At 46.5% G+C, this 15,185-nt stretch overlaps 1 protein-coding gene across 6 annotated transcripts in view; it reads left to right on the top strand.

Annotated features, from left to right (window-relative positions):
• The window catches only part of NAV1 (neuron navigator 1), a 343,043-nt gene that overhangs the window by 154,031 nt on the left and 173,827 nt on the right, over positions 1-15,185 (top strand). For 5 of the 6 annotated variants that reach the window (XM_072648221.1, XM_072648220.1, XM_072648219.1 and 2 more), the window contains exon 4: positions 10,162-10,929. The exons of the other annotated variant lie outside the window; for it this stretch is intronic. In XM_072648221.1, the coding sequence (XP_072504322.1) occupies positions 10,162-10,929 (768 nt within the window). The remainder of the gene's footprint in view (positions 1-10,161; positions 10,930-15,185) is intronic. 6 annotated transcript variants of the gene reach the window in all.

Here is a 15,185-nt window from a genome sequence, read left to right as displayed (position 1 = left end):
CCATGGCTTCCCAAGGAGACAACGGATCATGACTAAGAGCAGAACATGACCAGTGATTCCCACTACTGAATTAAAGCTCTGACCAATCTTAATCATTATCATTTATACAATTTTACAGCTTAGTAATAATAGCATTTCTATAGTACTTTAATATTTTTAAAACATTTTCAATTCATTGTCACAGTTGGTCTTCATAACAGCTCTGTGAGTAGGGCAGATATGATCATCCCCAGAGTGGAAAGGGCCCCAGGAGTAGTAAGCAGGACATCTGGGTTCTGCTCATACATCACTGTGTGATCTCAGGCAAGCCATGGAACTTACCTCTCTGGGTCTGAATTTCCTCATCTGCAAAAAAGGTTTCATGGTCTCTTTCAACTCCAATAAGCTGTGATTCTCTAGATGAGAAAACCAAGGCAGAGAGGCCAAATGCCTCTCAGTTTTAAGCCTCTGCTCCCCGGTCCTGTACCCCTAAACTCCATTCCAGATGCTTCCTGTCCCCACAGCCTCCCTCTCCTCTAACCCCATTTCTCCATATCCCCTTCCCCGAAACAGAGACCTCATCTAGAAAGGGTTTATTTACACAGGAAAAGAGTAAATTCCCAAACTGTGCAGGAGGTATGAAGACAATCAGAGCGCTAACAGCATTATCTGTCCAGGACCTAACTGGAAGCTTCTCAAGCTTCACAAATAGGCCCAAGTCTGGCTGGTTTCCCCTGCCCTTATTACAAAGCCACTTTGTTTCTGTTTTCCTCTCTGATCCCCCCTCCCCATGCTCCCTGCTCGTTCCTGGGATGCCATTTCCTTTCCCAATAATAAGGAATCCCTGGGATGCCTTGATTTCCCCCAGCATGCTCTTTGCCTTTTTAGTCCATTGATAACTTCAAAATTCCAAGTCATCCCATCCCCAACCATCCCCAGTCAATCATGAAGACATAGTAATATGTCCCTGGCTACTCCTCCCACACATTCAATAAACATTTATTAAACAATTACTGTGTGCCAGCTACTCTCCTAAGTGATGGGAAAACAAAACAAAACAAAAACCCACAAAAATTATCCCTGCCTTCAAGCAGCTCACATTCTAATGGAGGGGACTACATATAAATGATTAGGTATATACAAGTTATATCCAGAGAAGATGGGAGAGAATCTCAGAGGGGAAGGCATTAGCAGCTGGATGGATCTTGTAGAAGGTGGGATATGAGCTAAGATTTAAAGGAAGCCAGAAGTAAGGAGAGAGCTTTCCAAGTGTGGAAGAGAGCCGAGGCTAAAGGGAGGAGGTGGGATAAGGAGTATGGTGTACAAGGAATGGCAAACAGTTGAGTTAGGTTGGATTGAAAAGTGTATGTAGGGAGATGACATGGGCAGACCTGTGCTTCAGGAAAATCACTTTGGCAGGGAGTAGGGAGATACTGGAGGCAAGATTATTTCAAGAGTCCAGACAAAGGGTAGTCTGAATCTAGGCTGAACTAGATTAGTGGCTGTCTCAGTAGGGAAAAGAGATATGGATAAGAGAGATGAGGTGAAGGTAGAGATGACAAGACTTGACAACAAATGAGTCTGTTGTGTGAACAAGAGGGAGAACGGAAAGATGAGGCTGAGGTTCTGAGCCCGGGGAGTCAGGAAGGTGGGAATGCCCTTCAATTCAGTAACTAACAGTAATAATAAAGTTTGGAAAAGGTAAAGGTTTAACGGGAAAGATCATGAGTCCTATTTTAGAGGCGTTGAGTTTGAGATGCCTACTAGACATTCAGTTAAGTGGTGCAGTGGTTATAGAATACCCCCCCAGGCCTGGAGTCAGGAGAATCTGAGTTCAAATCTGACTTCAGACTTTTACCAGTCGAGTCACTTAATTTCTGTTTGCTCATCTGTAAAATGAGGGCAATAATAGCAGCTACCTCCCAGAGTTGTTGTGAAGATCAAATGGAATAATCATTATGAAGCGCTTAGCACAGTGCTTGTCTACAAGGCAGTTAGTCACACAGGATCATAGCTCAGGAGAGCGAGACTAGGACTGGGGGTATAGATTTAGGGGGGACTCATCTGCACAGAGATGGTCATTTAACCCATGGGTATTATCAAGATTGCCAAACGAGACAGTATAGAATGAAAAGAGAAGAGGGCCCAGGACAGAGTCTTCCAGGGAAAGGGTTCCCACAGTTAACAAAGCATGGATGAAGACCAAGGAAAGGGGAGGGTCAGACAGTCAGCAGATGAATCAGGAGGGAGCAGGGTCATGAAAATATAGAGAGGAAATAGAATCCAGGAGAAGATGTTCCTCAGTGTCAAATGTTATAGATGCAATGTTCTAGGCCTCAGTGGCATCATTAGAATATTCAGATTATACAGAGTTATCAGGATTGTAGAACAGGAGAGGCCCCAGGAATCTTCTCGGCTGGCTAACTTCCTGACTGTAAAGAAGAAGCCAGAGAAATTCAGTGACTTGTTCAAGGTCACAGAATCATAGTTTTACCTGGAAGGGAGCTAAGAGGTCATCAAGGCTGACCTCTACATTTCACAAATGAGTAACTTGCCCAAGGTCACCCAGATGCTAAGGGGCAGAGCTAGGATTTGAACCGTGGTCATCTGATTCCAATCCAGTGCTTTCTAATACCACAATGGTTCTTAGCAAGTAAATGACTGTTTCAGAAATGACAGACAATGTCTATTTTGAGATGTGCTTGTTAGCTGATACCCTCTAGATCAGAAATGATCCTGGTGTTGGGAAGTGATTGAGTGAAGAGAATGAGAGAAAAGGAGTAAGGCAGGGTCCTTGGGGCAGTGAGACAATGCAGTGTGGTGATTTGGGTCCCCAAGTTCTTTTCACTTCATACATGTCAGTGAACTGTTTACATAACTTCCATCATTTATGTCCCTTTGGGCATATGCATGGCACACGTATGATCATAACTGCGTGTGCATGCATGGTGTGTATATATACATGCATGTGTCTACATGTATATACATGTGTCTTGTGTGCCCCACTAGACCACAAATTCTGTGGGGGCAGGAATCCTGTCTGGTGTGTCCAAGTCACCCCAATGTCCTAGCATGCCCAACACCAATGGGGAACTGATCAGCAAGGAGCTAATGAGCCAACTCAGTCTGCTGGGGTAGCCAACATTTTGGAGACTGTTTCCTTTCCTTGAGAGGGGTTGCAAAACAAAGATTGGGAATCCAGTCAAACATCCACCCTATCCCCATTCCCAGCTTTCACAATCCAGGAAATCGTCATGTTCACTGTTTCCATTTTGTGATCTCCTAAGTATGAGTGGACCCTTCACCCTGCACACACACTACACTACATCCCTCTAACACCCCCACAAGTTCAAAAGGACACACTGTTCCTTCACAGGGACTGCATAGCCAAAGAAAAGAGCTGACTGGGGCAAGGCAGGGAGGACAACTGGGGAGAAATTTAGTAGCTGAGCCGAGGACTCACTGGAGAAAGGGGCCAGTCTGACGGCAATGAGTCAAGAGAGAGGATGTTATAGTCCAAAGGAGAGATGACACTCCCGTCGACCCCCTTGGCTTAGAGAGGGTTGGGGAACCTGCGGTCTCAAGGCCACATGTGACCCTCTAGGTCCTCAAGTGCAACCTTTTGACTGAATCCAAACTTCGCAGAACAAATCCCTTTAATAATAGGATCTGTTCTATAAAACTTGGACTCAGTCAAAAGACCACACTCAAGGGCCTAGAAAGCCACATGTGGCCTTGAGGCTGCAAGTTTCCCATCCCTGGCCTAGACCATAAACATGACTCCAAAAATGAAGGACAAAAGTAAACACAGAAGAGAGAAACAGTCTCAGAAAGTGATTAACTTTTCTCTCCATCTCCTCTGTGATCTCAGTAAGAAAGGGATTGAAGAGATTTAGGTTAGACTACAGCAAGAACTTCCATAACCTTGGTTAATTCTAAAATATGACCAAGGAAAACCTCTAATCCTTATTGCTTATAAAAATTTCAAAATAGGAGGCAACCCTACCTGGCTGAGCTGAGGTGTAGTTTTGTATGGAAGCTGAGGAGTAAATGAAATGTTCTTTGTCAGGTTCTACCATCATGAAGACTTTTGATAGGTTGAGATTTAACTCCTAGTTGTCTATAAGGTGAAGAGGGACACTGTAAAAGAGAGGAACCCTAAGACTGCAAGCCCAAAATGTCTGTGGCCCTGAAGCGCTGTGTCCCCCTTACTTCCTTACTCTCTCCTGGGATTGCCCACCTCAGAGAAGTCCTTCTAGATCAGTCTCAGTATCACAGAACCTCAAATCAGCAGAAACCTCAGAGGTCATCAAATCCAACACACACCTGAACAAGAATCTCTTCTTGCCCACTGGTGAGAAATGATCATCCAGCCTTTGTTGGAAGACCTCTGACATGGGGGTGGAGGAGAGATCCACCAACTCCAGAGGTAGCCCATGCTATTTTTTACCAGCTGCATTTCATTACGATAAACTTAAAATTGTCTCTTCATAACTTCCACTCCTTGCTCCTAGCTCTGTCCTCCAGGGCCACACAGTGTAAGGGTAACCCCTCCCTCATGTTCTTTCTATAAATACTTGAAGATAGCCATCATGTCTTCTAAGTCTTCTTTTCTCCAAGCTAAACATCCCTGATCCCTTCAATCAGCCCATGGCATGACCTCAAGACCAGTCATCATCCTAGTAATCATCTTCTAGAATAGATGCTCTCCAGTTCATCACTACCCTTCATAAATATGGTGCCCAGAATTGAACAGAATGCCTCAGCTGTGGTCTGACCACAGAAACCAAAAACCCGGAAGAAAAGAAATTTGAGTTTTCATATGGAGTTTGCCATTCTCAAACATGCGATCTTATTCAGTCAGCCTTTCTGAGCCTTGGTTTCCTCATCTGTAAAATGAGGTGGTTAGATTAAATGATTCCTCAAATCCCTTCCATGTCTAACACTTAGATTCTGTTATTCTATGATGCCCTTTTCCAATGTTTAACATTCAGATTCTATAAATGATGCCCTTTACCAATGTTGTACTGGTGAATGTTTAACAATCAACTCTCTGAAATAAAAATGTACGCATGCCATACTTTAAAGCTTAATATACCTTATTAAAATTTTCTCCATCACTTTATTAAATCTAGACAATCAACAGAACCATAATCCAGGCCCCAATCTGTAGCATTTGACAATTTTTGACATATAAATGCTCACCATGAAAATTTAACAATTGGGTAGGAGCTGATCTCAACACACCTGAGTTTTCCTCACAGCTTTGTGTCACTCAAGGTAGAAGGTGTAATGGAAATAGTTTTACTAATTTAAGATCAGGTTCACAAAAATGAAATAATATTTACATTTATATGACTTTACCTCACAATAACCCTATGAAGTATCATCCTCCCTGTTTTATACAGATGAAGAAAGTGAGACTTTGTCTTTGACTCCTCCCTCTCCTCTCCTTTTCAACAGTCAGTCCCCAAGACCTGACCCTTCCTTGCTGGATCAGCAGTACTACACCATCCCTCTCTGATCCTCTTTCCTCTTCCTTGTAGTTTTGCTTTCTGTACTTACTGTTTGTGGGGCCAAGTGGGAAAATTTGAGTAACATCTAGGCACTGCACAGTTTTCTGTTTCCTTATTAGCCCTCCCCTGTTCACTCATTTTCATGGTTAATACTTGGGATAGTATTCAAGATGACGAGCACATATTCAATGTCTTGAGTTCTGAAGTCTTGTTCATGTGTGAAAACACCATCTTAGAGAGAGGCAAGTTCCCACATGGAATCTGGTCCCTTGGTCTGGCCTTCTCTAGGGTCAAATTTTAGGAAGTCCCAGCCATCTGCTAAGCCCATTCAATAAACTGGAAATCTTACTTCTTCCTAACCCCCCACATCCATGCAGCATCATGAAACAGTGGGAAAGGAAGAGTTTTTGAAGAGTATTTGGAGTCAGAAGACCTGAGTTCAAATCCCAATTCTACATCTAATTATGGGACCATCCCTTAGTCTCCTTTGACAAATCCTCATCCAGATCACATGATATAATTATACATGTCCCACAGGGTTCTGTCCTAGGCCCTCTTCTCTTCTCTCTCTGTATTCCTTCACTTGATGATCTCATCAGCTCTCATGGATATAATAATTACCATTACCATTACTGACAATTTTCAAATCTACCCACCCTGCCCTAATCTCTCTTGTTGATCTCTAATCTCACATCACCTGGATTTACAGTAGACATTTTTGACTCAACATGTCCAAAACCAAATTGATTAACTTTTCCCCTAAACCCTCTCAACCTCCTACTTTCACTACTTAGAAGGTAACACCATCTTCCCATTCCCTCAGTCTCGAAACCTAGGTACATTTGTCAATGCCTCACTATCTCTTACCCCTCATATCCAATCTGTTGCCAAGGTCTGTTAATTTTACCTTGTCGGTATCTCCCAAATACTCCCCCTTCTTTCCTCTGACTCAGCCACCACCCTGGTGCAGGCCCTGGCAGCTAGGTGGAGCGGTGGATAGAGTGCAGAGTCTGGGGTCAGAAAGACTCATCTTCCTGAGTAGAAATCCAGCTTCAGACACTCATTAGCTGTGTGATCCTGGACAAGTCACTTAACCCTGTGTACCTCAGTTTCCTCATCTGTAAAATGAAATGGAAATAGCAAACTACTCCAGTATCTTTGCCAAGAAAACCCCACACGGAGTCACCAAGAGTCGCACATGACAGAAGAACAACAACAGAACTGCCAGTGGGTCTGCCTGCCTCAAGTCTCTCCTCACTCCATTCCATCCTCCATTCAGCCACCAACATGATTTTCCTAAACGGCAGGTCTAACCATGTCACACACACCCCCAATACAATAAACTCCAGTGGTTCCCTATTGCCTTCAGGATCAAATGCAGAATCCTTTGTGTGATGTTTCGTAACCTAGCCCCCTTCTACCTCCTTACTCTCCACCACATACTCTTCAATCCAGGGATACTGGCTTCCTTGCTATTCTATAAACAAGACACCCCATCACTAGGCTCTGGGAATTTTCCCTGACTCTCCTCCAAGCCTGGAATACTCTCCCTCTTCATCTCTGCCTGCTGATTTCCTTGAAGTCCCAATTAAAATCTCATCCTCTATAGGAAGCCTTTCCTAGCCCCTCTTAATTCTAGTGCTTTCTGTCTTAATTTTTTTCCTGTTATCCTGTATCCAGCTTGTTTGTGCATCTCTATTTGCTTGATATCTCCCCCATATGATGGTGAGCTCTTTGAAGGCAGAGATTCTTTTTTGCCTCTTTTTGTATCCTTAGCACATAGCAGATGAGTAATAAATGTTTATTAACAGACAGACAGACAGACTAGGACTATAGTTTTGGGCAAGTGACTATCTCTGAGCTTCAGTTCACTCCTCTGTAAAACAAGGGCATTGAAAACAACCTCAAAGGTCCCTCCCAACTGCAGATCTTTGTGCCTCTGAGCCATGAGCTTGGCACTCTGTCCTGTGCTGCCTTAACACATGACAAACACAGAACTAAACCAGGCCCTCCCTCCTTGAGCTCATCTCTTGCCAAATCCCAGCCAACCCCTTTTCTGTTCTACTCTGCTTTCAGTATCTTTTGTCCCATCTGCCCTCTCTAGGCCCGATCTATTGTCTGTTGTGTTTTTACATGGAAGGTAGAATAAGCTACCACCTTCTTCTGCCTGCCATGTCCTATAGCTCTTCTCCATTGCGTTGTAACTGAAAGCTATTTCTTCCAAGAAGTCTTCCTGATTTTATTACTTGCTTGTGCTCCAAGCTATCAGTAACCTCTGACTCACCCTTGCCCTTCCCTTCTGCTTCTGGCAGGACCAAAAGAAACCCATTCTTGAAAATAATCTTCTAACTAAATATTTAATTTTTTGATAAAAAAAAAATTAGAGCCTTTCTGCTTGGATCCAGAAGGCATGATAGGTGGGAATTACAGAGACAGATTTCAGCTATATGTAAATAAAGCCTTCCTAACCCTTGTACAAAGGGGGAACAGCCTTCCTTGATGAAGAGTGAGCTCCCCATCACTAGAGAATGTTCAAGTGGAGGTTGGAAGGTGTTGAAAGGATTCCCTTTCGGGGTACATATGGAACCAAATAACAACTGAGATCTCTTTTAGCTCAGATGATGCAGAGAATCCCATATTTAGAACCAGAAAGGGCTTTAGAGGTCATCTAGGTTTCTCATTTTATAGATGAATTAACTGAGGCCCAAAAAGGTTAAGTAATTTTTTCAGACTTCGTGACCTTAGAGAGTAGTGTCTGAGGACCCAGAGCATAGCGCTGTGGCTGGCACATAGTAGGCACATAATAAATGTTTACTGAATGACTAACAAGAAAAGAACAGACTTTACAACCACTGTTGGCAAAGCAATGAATCATCTCTTACCACCTCTACCTCTCCAACCCCAATTCTCTCTAGAGCCCTGGTATTCACTCATCTCAGAGCCATGTGTGGGAGGAGGGGAAATGAAATTGAGTCTCTTGATGTGTTTCTTTAACCTGCCTCCCTTGTGGACACAGGGTACACTCTTGCTGGCCACTTGTTCCTCTTCATCTCCTCTTGAACCACCTTCCCACACGGCCGCCAAAATCCAGACTGGTTCACATCTGTGACCTGAACATAAGTTGGGCACAAAGTCCTGGTTCTTCCTCACCTTATAAGAATAGCTTACCTTCCTTACAACAACCCTGTGAGATCAGCAGGGCAAGTATGATGATTCCCATTTTACAAATCAAGAAACTGAGACCTAGAAAAGGCAAGTGAATTGCTGAGGATCACATAAGAGGCATCCAGAGCCTGACTAAAACTGAGAACCTTTGGCTCCAGAACCAGTGCTCTCTTGGATGCTGCTTCCCTGAAGACCCCCTAGATCTTAACACACACCCCTCCCAATCTAATTTCCTTGTCTGGACATTGGGTTCTCCGCCATCCACCTGTTCTCACCTCCCACCACTACCCAGTTCAGCTGACTCCTTGGGGTGAAGCAGTCACTAGACTGAACTACACTTGGGCTCTCTCTCCTAACCACCCTTCTCCCCTTCCCTGTGGAGGTGACTTTCCAGACAAGACACACCCAGTAAGAAAGCCTAGGTATAGCAGTTAGCCTGGGAATGAGAGTGAGGGCACGTGGCAACAATGCCCAGAACTGACCCAAACCCCTTTGTGGCTTTTAGAGGAATCCTCTGCAGGGGTCTGGAGGGAGGAAGGCCAGCAGATGGGGAAAACCATCTTCCTGGTTATAAACCCCCCTCTCTCACCCTATTGCCCCTGGATTCTCCCCAACCTACCAGAACCCAGATCCCATTTTTCACCGCCCCCTCCTTGCCCCCTAGACGCCCTCCCCCAATCTCCCTGCCTCCTGCAGACAGACTCAGCCAAAATACGGGGCTGGGGGAGGCTGCGTGCCCTGCAGCTGCAGGACATAGCCTCGGCCGGCCTTCCAGTGCCCGCTTCTGTCTCTCGGCTGCTGAACGGTGAGAAAAAATGTTCCGATCCCTTATCGACCACCTCCCCGCTCCTACCCCGCCCCTCGGGCTCCCAGCTCCCAGACACCTCCCCCTCCCCGGGCCAGAAATAGATTTCTCTCTTGCTAGCTAGCTCGCTCGCCCTCTCGCGCTCACTCTTACCTCCCTCCCTTTCGTCTTTTTTTTTTTAAATCCCCTCCCCTCTTCCTCAGCGCTGAGCCCTGAGCATCTCTCCCCGCGGCAGCAGAGGCGAGCAGAGGGAGGGCGCTGGCCCCGGGTGTGAGGGAGCGCACGGAACAGCAGCCTCTGGGAGAGCCAGCCTCGGTCGCGGCCAGGCTTCAAAAGCCCAGTCCTCGCCGTGCGCCTGTCTGCTGCGGCAGCAATTCGGAGTGCCCGAAGGGCTGGGCATCTCTTCCATCCATCTTTTGATTTATTTTTATTTTTGTTTCTCCCTTTCTCTTCCCCACCCTTTCTCTCTTTCTCCCGCCTTCTTTTCTGCTCTCTCTCTCCTTTCACCCCGTTTTTTCTTTCCTCCCTTCGCCTCCTCTTCCTCCACATTCCCCCTTCCTCCTTTCCTTTTTCTTCTTTTCTCTCCTCCTCCTCGGCGCCCCTTGGTTCTTTCCCTCCCTCCTCTCTCTTCTCCCCCTTTCTCTTCTTATTCCTTCTCCTTCCATTCCTCCTCCTCTTCTCCCTTCGTGATTCCAGACGCCCGAATCTTCAATGCGTTCCTGGCGGGCAGGATGCTGGGCACCTCCCTCAAGAGCCTGCAACCCGATGTGGAACTGAGCGGCGGCGAGGGCTCGGAAGAACTCAGAGGCTTTGGCAAGAAGGCAGGCGAGGGCAAGAGCATGATGCCCAAGCGGGCCAAGCCTCCCGGCAGCGGGGTGGCAAAGGCCAGCGCCGGAGAGCTGAAGGTCTTCAAGTCTGGCAGCGTGGACAGCCGGCCTCCGCCGCCGCCGGCTTCCAACCTCCGCAAGCAGAAGTCCCTCACCAACCTCTCTTTCCTGACGGACTCGGAGAAGAAGATGCAGCTCTATGAGCCCCAGTGGAGCGACGACATGGCCAAGACTCCCAAGGGCTTCGGCAAGGGGGGGCCCAAGGGCCGGGAGGCGCCCCTCATGTCCAAGACGCTCTCCAAATCGGAACATTCACTGTTTCAGGCCAAGATGACCTCCGGTGGGGTAGCCAAGCCCCCGTTGGCCCCGCTGGCCCCGGGCCTGGGCAAGCCGAGTCGAATCCCCCGGGGTCCCTACGCTGAGGTGAAGCCCCTCAGCAAGGCCCCTGAGGCGGGTGTCAGCGATGACAGCAAGTCCGATGACGAGCTTCTGTCCAGCAAGGCCAAGGGGCAGAAGGGGACACCACCAGCACCCGCTGGCAAGGGCCAGGAGGAGCGAGCCTTCCTCAAGGTAGATCCCGAGCTTGTAGTGACTGTGCTGGGGGACCTGGAGCAGCTGCTTTTCAGCCAAATGTTGGGTGAGTGCCTTGTCTCCCTCTCTCCCAACCCCTACTGCCTTACCGTTCCCTTTGCCGAGTTGGAGAGTTGTATCTCGAAGTTTTGGGGAATGAGGGAGGCTGCAGCCCCCTACAATCCCCAAGGGTATCCCAAGGTAGGTTTGGTAGGGGTGCTCCATCAGGGGTGGGTATAGGGGGGCTTCTGGTGCCCGATGTGCAATGTTGACATGACACCCCTCCCCATCTGTGTTAATGGGACTGGAGCCTGACCCAGAGGAACTCCGACTTCCCTGAGAAGTGAGATTTGGGGCTTAGAGGAAGAGAACAGTGGGAGCCTAAGGGAAAGAGGAATCTGGAGAGGTGAGACAGGGAGTGGCTGTGTTTTGGAAGGGGTGGGGGAGATTCCCTACTTCCTCCTGCAGGCATCTAGTGTAAGCTAGTGTAATTTCCATGTCACTGGGAGTTGGGCTCCGACTCCAAGTGATAAGCTCTGCTGATGTGGACTTAATTCTCCACCTCTCATTCCTAGTCCTATTTTCTTTAAGGTTGGTGAAGGGGCCAAGATTTTCAATGGAGCTTTTTCCTCCTTTGCCCAGGAGTTTGGCCTTTAAAGAAAACAAGGAAGCAGGCACGAAGGAGGGAGTGTGGACACAGCCCCTGATGGCTTAGAACAATGCTTTCTTTGGCAAAGAAAGAAGAGATAGGCTCTATTGTTCTCGGAGCCCAAAGTGTCAATTTTTAAAAACCTAAAACACTTTGCTTGGGGAGGGGGGGAGATAATTCTTGCGGAATGGGAGTCAGGGATAGAACTTGGGGGTCAGGTGTGTATGGCAAAGCACCCCATATGGAGAAAGGGTGAGTGAGGCCTGGGCATGAGAGAGGGTACTTTAGAAGGAACAGCAAGACATTCTTGGAGGTCAGGTCTTACTTCATTGCAAAGAGACTTATCTTGGTACTGGGTGCTGATTTCCCGAGGGTGGGGGACTGGCGGGGAAGGGAGGGGGTGTGCCCATACTTCTGCGTAAAGGGGAAGGACTAAGCATGGGTTGCTATCTGAGTGACAGGGAAGGAGCAGGAATAGGGAGGGGATTCTGCCTGGAGAAGGGGGAATTTGGATTTCACCCCACTCCCTTGCAGCTCCTTAAGGTAATCCACTTGCCGGCTAAGTCAGGGAATCACCTGCCCAGAGACAAGAGGGATGAATTCAGTGACTTCTGGGCATCTCCTCATGTGACTTTTGAACAAGAAGAGACTATCTAAGAATAAGGGGAGTATTAGAGATGGACACGAGCCACCCTGTTCCTTTTAGTGACCTTTCCACCTGCTGCTCACAATGCTCATGTTAGAGAAAGACAAGGACTAATTGGCTAATGGCCTGAGTCCTAATCATACAGATTCAGAGAAGGCACTGGGCAGAGGTATCTGCAGAACAGTGGCAAGGGGGAGTGGTTTCCTGCCCTTTTAGGTATGGTATTGGCACATCTGCAGGTGCCAAGAGAAAGTAAGGGATGGAGCTACAGCAGGCATTGCTGAGAACTACTAGATGACTGGTGAGATGAGCTAGCCCTCCCCCACCTACCCCTTATTACTGGCTAATGTGATGACTCAACAGATCTGGCCTCAAATCTGTATTCTCCCCCCAAAAAATAATTGACCAAGAGGACAGGTCTCCAGGATATCCCCCATCTCCCACTGCCAGAACTGAAGCACATTCAATTTCTGTGATGGGGGAAAGCAACTGGTAATACCATTCAAAAATGGATTAAGCTTGGAAAGGTACCTAGAAATAAGAGGGAGGAGAAAGAGGAGATGCACACCTGTACATCTGGATAGCCCTTTTAGGTTATCAGAGCATAACTAAATGCATCATCTCATATATTTCTCACAATAGCCCTGTGAGGGAAGGAATATATTCTTTGTTCTCCTTTTTCAAAACTGAGAGCTAGGGGGTTAAGTGATGCCCAAGATCACCCAGCAGAACCAAGAGAGCCCAGATCTGCCTCCTGCTCTAGAATTCTTTGCAGACTAGATTTTGGAAGGCATGAGAATGGAACCTACAAAAACAAAGGTAGTTGGGGCAGAGAAGCTTAGATTTACCCAAGCAACTGTCAGCTCCCCACCCCGACCTCCAACCCCCTAGGGCAGGGGTGGGGGAGGTGCTGAATTTGTTAACAGGAAAGTGCCCCTCCTGGGGAGCAGAACTCTGGCTCATCCTAACTTTGTCCTAGGCTCAGCGTAGGTGTACTACCATTTACTAGAGGTCATTTCTGATTTTCCCATTTGCTAGTAGTCACCCACCCCCAAATTACTTTGATTACGTTTTGTATTTATTTACTCATATACATGTTTTCTCCCTTGTGAGTTCCTTGACCGTAGGGAGTACATCACTCTTGTCTTTGCATGGACAGCACCTAGCACATAGTAAGGAATGAATGAATGAGTGAATGAATTAATAAATGAATGAGTGAAGAGGAGAAAAGTAATCATTTATTGTTCCCAGTCAGAATAAGAGAATATTCTATTAGGATGCTAAGGAGTAACTGCAGGGTAATGGCAGGCTCTGAAGCTGAGATAAGAGCAAGGAGTTTGCGGGTATGGGAAGCCAGTGTCCCAGAAGCAGTGCTTCACGTCCTCTATTGTAGAAGGAGGAAGAAAAGGAGAGACTGCAGGCTGCAATTAGGGACCAGCCTGTATCCCATAAAGGTAATATAGGAGTCGAAGAAGAAGCCCTACAGAAGAGCCTATTGAGGCTACGGTGAGAAGTTCAGGGTCCAGGGTCCAGCGCTTATGAAGTTGGTTATTATTTCTCTCCTCCTAAAAAGCCAAGGTTGAGTTCTCAGGCCAAGAACCTGACAGCAGCCAAGTAATAAGGTCTGGAGTGGGTTACTAGGACAGCAGGCACCAAGTGAGAGGCTTTCTGGAATGAAAGGGAAAAGTGGGGCTGAAATCTGATCACTCTCTTCCCAGGAATCAGCTGGGGCCCAGATGCGTAAAGGATTACTCCCTCAGTCACCTTGAAATCAGCCAAATTGTTAGCAATCCAGCACTGGGAAAAATCCTGGGAAATTTGAAGTTGGGAAATAGAGTGAGGGGCCACAGAAACTACCCCACCCCAACAATTTTTTTGATTCATGAGGTTTCATGGTTCCAGGAAAGAGATGGGAGCACTGAGGCCTGGTCTAAGACAAGGCAAAAGACAAAATCCCCTATGCCAACATACTGTGTGACCTAGCTTAGTTATCTGCAAATTAGGAAAAGCCCCTCCCATTCTCTCTCTCTCTCTCTCTCTCTCTCTCTCTCTCTCTCTCTCTCTCTCTCTCTCTCTCTCTCTCTCTCTCTTTCCTCCCTTCATAGAGCGGGAACAAAGGCCTGAAAAGTACCCCAAATTCTACGGAAAAGAAAGTGGAGACATATATTGACTATTAATAAATGATGGTTAAATATTAATGATATTGATAGTGTGACATAATGTTTTTCCTACCTTAATGTTTAGAGCCAAAGCAAGTTCAGTTCCTTATACCTCACTACACATTCCACCTCTAGGCATACTGAGCAAATGGGAAAGCTGAGGGTGACTCAAGTTCCAAGTGTGGACATCCAGGAAGTTGAACATCCAGAACCATTCCCTAACAAGAAGGACCTTGTGGGTTTAGGGTTGCCATGGCAACATCTTTGTAGTCAGGCACCCAGGTCAAAATCCATTCATTGAATAATGTGGCCATATCTCTCTGGGTTTGAAGATCATTTCTAAGGTCTTTAAAAAGTCATTTTCATTTTGCATACCAAGGAAAATTTACTTTGAGATATCTTGGGTCAATGAAAGGAGAAAGAACTTCAGAAAGGTTAATTTTTGTGTTTCTAAGCTTGAAAACAGGGATTAGGTTTTTTTTGTTTTTTTTTCTTTTAATTCGGGTGTTATTGGATTTTTTTGTGGAGAGAGGGGTTGTTTTGTCTTTCTTTGTATCTCCAGTGCTTACCGAAGTAACTGGCACGTAATAGGTGCTTAATAAATGCTTATTGATGACTTTTAACCAACCAACAGTGTGGCCTAGTGGATAGAGAGCTGGCCTCAGATTCAGGATGCCATGGCTCAAGTACTGTTTCAAATGGACATAGTATGTGACCCTGAGCAAGTCATTTACCACCTCAGTGCTCTAGGCAAGTCTTGTGACCTGTGACTTGTCCAAGGATACACAAGGCGCAAAGCCAGGATTAGATCCCAGCTCTTCCTAATTCCAAATCCAGCATTCTTTCCACTGGGCCACTCTGCCTGGCCT

The sequence above is a fragment of the Notamacropus eugenii genome, chromosome 2 (genome assembly GCF_028372415.1).
Source record: "Notamacropus eugenii isolate mMacEug1 chromosome 2, mMacEug1.pri_v2, whole genome shotgun sequence".
Lineage (NCBI taxonomy): Eukaryota > Metazoa > Chordata > Mammalia > Diprotodontia > Macropodidae > Notamacropus > Notamacropus eugenii.
The sequence above is the reverse complement of the archived record's forward strand: the minus strand, read 5'-3'. Positions and strand labels throughout refer to the sequence as shown.